Here is a 9,927-nt window from a genome sequence, read left to right as displayed (position 1 = left end):
GCGTCACTGCAGGGCCACCCTGCCTGCTGCTGAAGGGGACCGGTGGCAATGTGACACCTGGGGACCCGGGGGCTGCGTCACTCCTGGCCCCCACACCCCGTGCCTCAGTTTCCCCGAGCAGTGAAGGACACCGGAGCCTCGCAGCACCTTTATTGACACCGGGGGGGGCGGCACCGGTCCCGGGGGTGGCAGTGCCCGGGGAGGGGTGGCCGTGCCCGGGGCCGTGCCCGGGGCTGTGCCGGCAGTGTCACCCCGTGCCCCGGCGCTTGCTGAGCTCGTCCTGCACGCGCTGGCACAGGGCCCTGCGCAGGGGGGGCTCCAGGGGGCTGCGGGCACACACCCGCCGCGTCACCTCCTCGGCGCTGTCCCCCTGCGGGGGCCACCGTGTCACCCGGGTCACCCGCCAATGGAGCCTGCCGTGGCCCCGCGTGCCGGGGAGCCCATGGGGGGACCCCACTGTCCCCAGGGACCCCCCAGGGCACCCCCACTGCCCCCAGGGACCTCTCAGAGCACCCCCACTGTCCCTGGGCACCCCCCAGGGCACCCTCACTGTCCCTGGGCACCCCCCAGGGCACCCTCACTGCCCCCAGGGACCCCTCAGAGCACCCCCACTGTCCCCGGGGACCCCCCAGGGCACCCTCACTGCCCCATGGCACCCCCTATGGCACCCCCAGTGTTCCCACGGACCCCCCGGGACACCCCCACTGCCCCACAGACCCCCCAGGGCACCCCCACTGTCCCTGGGCACCCAATGGGGAACCCCCGCTGTCCCCAGAGACCCCCCACGACACCCCCACTGCCCCATGGCACCCCCAGTGTTCCCACGGACCCCCCGGGACACCCACCCTGTCCCGTGGGACGCCCCCCAGCAGCACCCCACGGCAGCTGAGACCTGCGGCACCCCCATCCCGGGCACCCCCCGCCCCGGGCACCCCCCGCCCCGGGCACCCCCATCCGGGCACCCCCGCCCCGGGCACCCCCATCCCGGGCACCCCCATCCCGGGCTCCCCCCGCCCCGGGCACCCCCATCCCGGGCACCCCCATCCCGGGCACCCCCCGCCCCACGGGCTCCCCCCGGCCCGGGCACCCCCATCCCCTCAGCTCCCCCATGCCGCTCCCCGCTCCCGCTCCCGTTCCCGGTGCCGCACCTGGTGCACGATCACGGCCGTCACCCGCCCGTCGTCCCCCTCGTACTCGAGGCAGAAGAGCCGCGGCCCCCGCGCCGGTTCCGGGGGGGCCCCGCTGCCCTCGGGGGGGGGCCCCGCGCTGGCATCGCCCCCGGGCCCGCCTGCGGCACCGGCACCGCCTCAGCGGGGCCACCGGCACCACGGGGGGCCCAGATCCCCGGTGTCCCCATCCCCGGTTCCCCCCGGTCCCCGCTCACCGCCCCGGTGCGGCCGGTACACCTGCTGGTCGGGCCCGGTTCCCCCGGTTCCCCCGTTCCCCCCCGGTCCCCGCTCACCGCCCCGGTGCGGCCGGTACACCTGCTGGTCGGGCCGCCGGGGCCGCGCCGGGCCCGGTGTCAGCCTCGTCCGCGCTCGGCCCCGCGCCTGCCGCACCGCACGGTCGTACGCGTCCCTGGCACCGGCGGGACAGCGAGATTAGCGGGTGAGGGGGACCGGGAGCACCGGGGATGAGGGTCCCGGGAGGGCCGGGCCGGTGCCGGTACCTGGCGAGCTGGTTGCGGCGGATGTGCCGCACGAAGCCGTGGCTCATGTCCAGCCGTCCCCCCGGCCGGCAGCGCCAGCCCGGAGCCGCCGCTGTGGCCGGCGCCGCCTCCATCCCGGTACCGGCGGCGGGCTCGGTACCGGGGCGCGGCGCCTTTAAGAGCCCCGCGGGCCCGGCCGCAGCCGCCAGGGGGCGCCGCAACGCGCAGGCGCGGTAGCGCCTCTTCCCGGAGCGGCGGCCGCGCATGCGCAGCGTACTGCAGACGGTTTTACCCCGCGCCGCGCATGCGCACAGCGCACAGCGCCGAGGCCATGTCGAGCCGCGGGCGGCGGGACCGGGAGCCCCGGGAGCCCCGGGAGCCCCGCGCGGCCTCCGCCGCCAGCGCCTCCGCCCGCGCCTCCTCCCGCAGCCGCCGCGACGCCGACGGGGAGCGCCCGCGGGGCCGGCGGGACGCGGAGCGGGAGCGCGCGCGGCGGGAGGCAGCGGAGGCGCTGCCGGTGGATCTCGCGCGCGTCAAGCGGGAACCGGGCACCGGCACCGGGAGCAGCGTCTGGGGGGGCTCCGGTAGTGCCGGGCCCGCCGCGCCCGTGCGGGTGAAGAGGGAGCGGGAGCCGGATGGAGACTCCGACCCTGAGCCCGAGCCCGCCGGTGGGGACCGGGGGAGCGGATGGGACCGGAGGGCTGAGGGGACACGGGGCTGTGGGGGGGTTCTGGGACCGGGGGGTCACCAGGGGCACCGGTGCTGGTGACCTGAGCTCAGCTCTGGGCAGGGTTTGGAGGCGCGGGGGGATCTGGGGCTCAGCCCCGGGAGGTGTCTCAGAGGGGAACCGGGGGGGGATCGTCCTCTTGGTTTTGGGGTCCCGTGCCCCCCTTTTCACACCTCCCACCCTCCCCAGTGCGTTATGGGCGCTTCGACCCCGAGGACCAGCGCAGCCGGCACTGCCCCTACCTGGACACCATCAACAAGTGGGTGCCGGGGCTACTTTGGGGTCCCCCCCGCTGCCCCCAGCCCCCTGACACCGCTGTCCCCCCAGGAGTGTCCTGGACTTCGACTTTGAGAAGCTCTGCTCCATCTCCCTGTCCCACATCAACGTCTACGCCTGCCTGGTCTGCGGGAAGTACTTCCAGGGTGAGAGCCCCCTCCGGGGCTGCTGGGGCGTGGGGACAGCAGGGGACAGCCGGGGACAGCCGGGGGCGATGGGGGACAGCAGGGACAGCAGGGACAGCCAGGGGACAGCCGGGGGTGATGGGGGACACCAGGGACAGCCAGGAGAGATGGGGACAGGAGGACAGCCGGGGGCGATGGGGGACACCAGGGACAGCCAGGAGAGATGGGGGACAGCAGGGACAGCCAGGGGACAGCCGGGGGTAATGGGGGACACCAGGGACAGCCAGGAGAGATGGGGGACAGCAGGGACAGCCAGGGGACAGCCGGGGGTAATGGGGGACAGCCCGGGGACAGCCGGGGACAGCCAGGGGTGATGGGGGACAGCCCGGGGACAGCCAGGGGACACCAGGGACAGCCGGGGGACACCGGGGACAGCCGGGGACAGCCGGGGGCGATGGGGGACAGCAGGGACAGCTGGGGGCGATGGGGGACAGCAGGGACAGCCAGGGGACAGCCAGGGGACAGCCGGGGGTGATGGGGGACAGCAGGGACAGCTGGGGGCGATGGGGGACAGCCCGGGGACAGCCGGGAGAGATGGGGGACAGCCAGGGGACAGCCAGGAGAGATAGGGGACAGCAGGGACAGCCGGGGGCGATGGGGGACAGCTGGGGGACAGCCAGGAGAGATAGGGGACAGCAGGGACAGCCAGGGGACACCAGGGACAGCCGGGGACACCAGGGACAGCCAGGGGACAGCCGGGGACAGCCAGGAGAGATAGGGGACAGCAGGGACAGCCAGGGGACACCAGGGACAGCCGGGGGACAGCCGGGGGTGATGGGGGACAGCTGGGGGTGATGGGGGACACCAGGGACAGCCAGGAGAGATGGGGGACAGCAGGGACAGCCGGGGGCGATGGGGGACAGCTGGGGGACAGCCAGGGGCAGGGTGGCTGCTGGGACAGCTTGGGGACTCTCCAGAGGGCACAGCTCCCCAGACATGCTCGGGGATCCTTCCTGTGCCCCCGCCTCTGGCGCAGTGTCCGGTGCCATGGCCGGTGCCCGGTGCCATGGCGGTGCCCGGTGCCATGGCCGGTGCCCGGTGCCATGCCCAGTGCCCGGTGCCATGCCCGGTGCCCGGTGCCATGGCGGTGCCCGTGTCCCCGCAGGCCGCGGGCTGAAGTCGCACGCCTACATCCACAGCGTGCAGCTGAGCCACCACGTGTTCCTCAACCTGCACACGCTCAAGTTCTACTGCCTGCCCGACAACTACGAGATCATCGACTCCTCCCTCGAGGACATCACGGTGCGGGCTCTGCCCCACATCTCAGGGGTTTGGGTGGGGGTCACCCCACATCTCAGGGGTTTGGGGTGAGATCTGAGGGGCTCAGGTTGGGGTCTCCCCCAGCTCTGAGGGGCTCAGGTTGGGGTCCCCAGCTCTGAGGGCTCTGTCCCCCCGCAGTACGTGCTGAAGCCCACGTTCACAGCCCAGCACATCGCCCACCTGGACAAGCAGGCCAAGCTGTCCCGGGCCTACGATGGCACCACGTACCTGCCCGGCATCGTGGGGCTCAACAACATCAAGGCCAACGACTACGCCAACGCTGTGCTCCAGGTGACACCGGGGTTAAAAACGGGCTCCCAAACCCCTCTGTGGGGCCGGCAGGGATCCTCCCCACCTCTGGATGCTTTCCAGCTCAGGCTGTTTGGGATTCCCCCCTCACAGCAGTGCAGGGTCGGCCCCAAACCCCCCCAGCTCCCCTCCCATGGGGGTCCCGGGGCTGAAGCCCCCTGCTGTGCCCCCAGGCCCTGTCCAACGTGCCCCCCCTGAGGAATTACTTCCTGGAGGAGGAGAACTACCGGCGCATCCAGCGCCCGCCCGGGGACATCATGTTCCTGCTGGTGCAGCGCTTCGGGGAGCTCATGAGGAAGCTCTGGAACCCCCGCAACTTCAAGGCACACGTGTCCCCCCACGAGATGCTGCAGGCCGTGGTGCTCTGCAGCAAGAAGAACTTCCAGATCACCAAGCAGGGTGGGCTTTGGGGGCGCAGGGCTGGGGGGCACAGCTGGGTTTGAGGGGAAGAGCTGGGCCTGGGGGCCTTTGGATTTGGGGGTGCAGGGCTGGGTTTGGGGGCTCTGGATTCAGGGTGCAGGGCTGGGTCTGGGGGTGCAGGGCTGGGTCTGGGGGCTCTGGGTTCAGGGTGCAGGGCTGGGTTTGGGGGCTCTGGGTTCAGGGTGCAGGGCTGGGTTTGAGGGCTCGATCTAGGGGTACAAGGCTGGGTTTGGGGGGCAGCCCTGGGTCTGGGGGCTCTGGATTCAGGGCGCAGAGCCCGCGGGATCCAGGCTCAGCTCCGGCCGCGCTGTTGCAGGGGATGGGGTGGAGTTCCTGTCCTGGTTCCTGAACGCGCTGCACGCGGCGCTGGGCGGCACCAAGAGGAAGAAGAAGAGTGAGTGGGGGGAGGTTCTGGGGGGGCCCTCGGGGGCTGCAGTGCCCCCACTGAGCCCCCCCTGTCCCCCCAGCCATCGTCACCGACGTGTTCCAGGGCTCCATGCGCATCTTCACCAAGAAGCTGCCACACCCTGACCTGGTGGGACTGGGGGCAGTGGGAATGGCAGGGTCAGACAAGGGGGTGTCAGGGTCACATGGGGGGTGATGGGGTCTGGTGGGGTTCTGACAGGGGGTCTGGGTCAAATGAGGAGTGTGATGGGGTTAAATGAGGCATTGGGGGGGTATTGGGGTATGCTGGGAGGGCTTTGGGTACAACAAAGGGGTGTTAGGGTGCAGTGGGGGTGGCAAGGTCAGGTGAGTGGTGGGGAGGTTCAGGGGGGCTGACGGATCCAGTGGGGGTGTTGGGTCCAAGGGGGATGTGGGGTCCAGCTGGGGTGTGATGGAGCCAGCAGAGCTGATGTGCCCCTCGGGTCTGCTCTGTGGCCCACGGGTGCCCCCAGCCCGCCGAGGAGAAGGCGCAGCTCCTGCAGAACAGCGAGTACCAGGAGCGCATGGTGGAGTCCACGTTCCTGTACCTGACCCTGGACCTGCCCACGGCACCGCTCTACAAGGACGAGAAGGAGCAGCTGATCATCCCCCAGGTGCCCCTGTTCAGCATCCTGGCCAAGTTCAATGGCAGCACCGAGAAGGAGTACAAGACCTACAAGGAGAACTTCCTGAAGCGCTTCCAGCTGACGCGCCTGCCGCCCTACCTCATCTTCTGCATCAAGCGCTTCACCAAGAACAACTTCTTCGTGGAGAAGAACCCCACCATCGTCAACTTCCCCATCACGTGAGCCCTGGGGAGGGGGCTCGGGGGGCTGGGAGCTTGTGGGGGGGTTAAAAGTGTCCAAGAGGAGAGTGGAGGTATCTTGGGGACAGTTAAAGGCATCTAGAGGGGATTTTAAATGCCTGTGAGATGCTGGAAACATCTAGAAGGGCTTTGGAAGCACCTGTGCTGGGAGAGTAGAAGTGTCCAGGGATTTGAAGGTGTCTGGGGTGGTATGGGGGTGTCTAGAGGGGCTTTGTAGGCATCCAGGTGGGCTTTGAGTGGTTTTTAGGCATCAGAAAGGGGTTTGAAGGCACCTGGGGGTGTCGGGGAGTTGGTAACATCTGGGAAGAGGGGGATGTGGATATGTGAGGGCTGTGTTGGGCACCTGGGGGTTGCAGCAGCCCAGGCGGGGTGCCTGAGGGGGCTGTGGGTGCCCAGGAACGTGGACCTGCGGGAGTACCTGTCGGAGGAGGTGCAGGCCGCGCACTCCCACACCACCTACGACCTCATCGCCAACATCGTGCACGACGGGAAGCCCTCGGAGGGCTCCTACCGCATCCACGTCCTGCACCACGTGAGTGTCCCCTCCCCGGGGGGCTGGGGGGCCGTGGGGACCCCCCCGAGTCACCCCGTCCCCTCCCGGGTCCTGGCAGGGCACAGGGAAGTGGTACGAGCTGCAGGACCTGCAGGTGACCGACATCCTGCCCCAGATGATCACCCTGTCCGAGGCCTACATCCAGGTGAGGGGGGACCCCCAGAATGTGCTGTGACACCCCCTCAACGTCCCTGACACCCCCAGACATCTCCTGAGCCCCCCCAACCCCTCCTGCTCTCTGCAGATCTGGAAGCGACGCGAGGAGGACGACACGAATCAACAGCAAGGCGCCTGAGAGCATTGGGGACACCCGAACCCCCTTGGGGACACCCAAACCCCCCTGGGGACACCCAAACCCCCTGGGGACACCCAAACCCCCCTTGGGGACACCCAAAACCCCTGGGGACACCCAAACCCCCTGGGGACACCCAAAACCCCTGGGGACACCCAAACCCCCCTTGGGGACACCCGAACCCCCTTGGGGACACCCAAACCCCCCTTGGGGACACCCGAGCCCCCTTGGGGACACCCAAACCCCCCCTGGGGACACCCAAACCCCCCTGGGGACACCCAAAACCCCTGGGGACACCCCCAGCTCCCCCTCGGGGGTATCCCCAGCCCCCCAGGGGTACCCTGAGACCCCTTTAGGAGCACCCCAGGCTCCGCCATGGACACCCAGAGACTCGCAGGGACACCCAGCACCCACCTGGGGACACCCCCAGACCCCCCTGGAGATGTGTGCATCCAGTAAATGCCACCCACTATTTTTGTAACTCATCTGCACCTCTTGTCTTCTTTGGGTTTGTGGTTTCTGCTGCTTCTTGTGACACCCCCCAGCCCTCATCAGGCCCCCAAACCCCAAACGCTGAGGCAGAGCTGCATCCAAGCTTTATTGGGCAAAGCTGGGGGGTCCTGGTGCCCCCCTAGAGCCAGACGTGGTCCTTGCAGTGCTGCAGGGCCTGCGGGGGGGCCGGGGGTCAGTCGGGGGTGCAGGGGGTGGCAGCCCCCCATGTCCCCCCCATGTCCCCCCCTGTCCCCACTCACCTGGCAGCGCCGCGCCGCCTCCGGGCCCGAGCACCAGAAGATGGGGCCCAGGGCACAGGGGCCCAGGGACAGGGACAGCGCAGGGACAGTGGCACCTTTGGGGTCCTGGGGGAGACACAGCCATGAGGGGCTCCCCCAAGGGTGGGGGCACCCCCAGGACCCCTCCCCAGGCTGTGCCTCGTGCGCTCTGGCACTGTGCTCTGGAGGGAGGGTGGCACTGGCTGGGGAGCTCAGTGTGTCCCCAGGGGTGACAGGGCTGTGACACTCAGGGTGTGTCCCCAAGGGCTGTGGCACTCAGGGTGTGTCCCCAAGGGCTGCACCAGCGTTTGTGTCCCTGGCATGGCTCCCGGGGACCGCGACACTCAGGGCTGTGTCCTGGGGGCTGTGACACTCCCGGACGTGTCCCCTCAGTGTTGTGCCACCCTGGGTGCCCTGTCACCTCCTGGGGACCGTCCCCCCCGTGTTCCCCCTCACCTCCTCCGTGACACAGTCCGCCAGCCGCACCACGATGGCCTCCAGCACCCCGGGCGGTGGCAGCGGCCCCTCGTGCTCGCTGTCCCCGCCGTCCCCGCCGCCGCTGCAGGCCAGGAAGAAGCGGCAGAGCACGCGCGGCCCCAGGCGGCCCAGCAGCCCCTCGAGGGCCAGCGCCGCGTAGCGCTCGGCCAGGCACTGGCAGGCCCCGGCCACCGGCAGCGGCAGCGCCCGGCACAGCCCGGCCAGCGCCGCCGCCAGCGAGCGCACCGGCACCGCCGCCTCGGCCCGCGCCACCAGCGAGCGGCACAGCCAGCACCGCGGCAGCGGCAGCGGCAGCGGGGACAGCGCCGAGCCCTGCGGGAGAGGGGACACTGCTGGGGACACTGCTGGGGACACTGCTGGGGACAGGGGACACTGCGGCCAGTGCTGGGACACAGCAGCCGCTGCTGGGGACTCTGTGTCCCCCTGCCACCCAGCCCCGCTGTCCTCGTGTCCCCGTACCTGCAGGCGGCTGCCAGGCCCCTCAAGGACGGGCACAGCCCCGGGCCCTTCAGGACAGAGCTTCAGCTTGGCACAGACCTTCAGGGAGTCCTGCGGGCACACAGTGTGACACGGCTGTCCCCAAAGCCCGGGGTGGCCCTGGGTGCCACGCTGTGCCCACTGCCCCCGCGTGTCCCTGGGGGCCACAGTGTCCCCAGAGCCCCTCCCGTGTGCCCCGGTGGCACCCACGAGGCGCCAGAGGTCACAGATGGGTCACGGACACGCCACGGAGCCGGCTCCTCACACAGGGTCCCCGGGACGGGGAGATTGGGGCTCACCAACCCCGCCACCTGATCCAGCACCAGGGCACCGCCAGGGACAGGGACAGGGACAGGGAAAGCTACAGTGACACCCACACTCACAGTGACACCCATGACACCCACAGTGACAGCCACAGTGACAGCCACAGTGACAGCCACAGTGACAGCCACCACTGCCATACTCACCACCACCACACGCCAGCCCCACCTGTCACCACTGGTGCCCACGAGTGGCACCTGTGGCCATAGCACACACGATGGCACCCACCCTGTCACCGCAGCACTGTGGCACCCAGTGACGCCTGCCACCGTCCCAGCACCCGCAGGGACACGCATGGTGGCATCTGGGACCGTGGCACCCTCAGTGGCAGCCACCACCTCATCAGCCACAGGGGCACTCCCAGTGCCCAGTGGCACTTGCTGGCACCCACCGTGACACCCGGTGGCACCTGTGCCCGGGGCCCCCACGGTGACACTCCCAATGGCTGTCCCCCCCCAAGTGGCACCTGTGCCCCCCCAAGTGGCACCTCCACAGCCGATTGGTTGGAGATTTGGCGGAGTGACTCCAAGAGCTGCTGGCACAGGGCACAGGCGTCCTGCAGGAGAGGACAGGGGGACATGGGGACACGGGGACATGGGGGTCTGGGACACTGGGGAATGGCCACAGAGGAGGACAGGGACACGGGGAGCATGAGGACACGGGGGTGTGGTGGCACAGGGATGTTGGGAGGTGGGACATGGGGACACGGGGACCGAGGGGGAATGGGGACATGGGGACATGGGGACATGGGGACATGGGGACCGAGGGGGATGGCTGTGGGCTCGCTGGTGCGGGACCATGGTGGCAGGACTGGGACCCCTCTGGGGGTCTGGGGACATACAGGGAGGGGGCACAGGGGCGGAGGGAAGGGCCGAGGGACATCAGAGGGGTGCTGGGGACACGGGGGGTCTCTCACCTCATTGGGGGGGTCTCTCAGCGCCT

At 70.0% G+C, this 9,927-nt stretch overlaps 2 protein-coding genes across 2 annotated transcripts; one reads left to right on the top strand and one right to left on the bottom strand.

Annotated features, from left to right (window-relative positions):
• Positions 1 to 225: 225 nt before the first annotated feature.
• On the bottom strand, positions 226 to 1,857 carry C22H2orf68 (chromosome 22 C2orf68 homolog). The gene is made up of 4 exons (XM_030964129.1): positions 1,670 to 1,857; positions 1,463 to 1,578; positions 1,149 to 1,288; positions 226 to 370 (listed from the first exon to the last, which is right to left on the bottom strand). The coding sequence occupies exons 1-4, from the start codon at positions 1,780 to 1,782 to the stop codon at positions 248 to 250; spliced, it is 492 nt and encodes a 163-aa protein (XP_030819989.1). The 5' UTR covers positions 1,783 to 1,857; the 3' UTR covers positions 226 to 247.
• A 122-nt stretch (positions 1,858 to 1,979) lies between these two features.
• USP39 (ubiquitin specific peptidase 39) lies at positions 1,980 to 7,049 on the top strand. The gene is made up of 12 exons (XM_030964100.1): positions 1,980 to 2,316; positions 2,565 to 2,634; positions 2,703 to 2,797; positions 3,942 to 4,078; positions 4,235 to 4,387; positions 4,579 to 4,804; positions 5,142 to 5,219; positions 5,293 to 5,360; positions 5,722 to 6,053; positions 6,471 to 6,606; positions 6,686 to 6,772; positions 6,872 to 7,049. Exons 1-12 carry the CDS (start codon positions 1,980 to 1,982, stop codon positions 6,920 to 6,922), a joined length of 1,770 nt encoding a protein of 589 aa, XP_030819960.1. The 3' UTR covers positions 6,923 to 7,049.
• The last annotated feature ends 2,878 nt before the right edge of the window (positions 7,050 to 9,927 follow it).

This window comes from Camarhynchus parvulus, chromosome 22, assembly GCF_901933205.1.
Source record: "Camarhynchus parvulus chromosome 22, STF_HiC, whole genome shotgun sequence".
Classification (NCBI taxonomy): Eukaryota; Metazoa; Chordata; class Aves; order Passeriformes; family Thraupidae; genus Camarhynchus; species Camarhynchus parvulus.
Note: the sequence above shows the minus strand (reverse complement) of the source record. Positions and strands in the feature narration are given on the sequence as shown.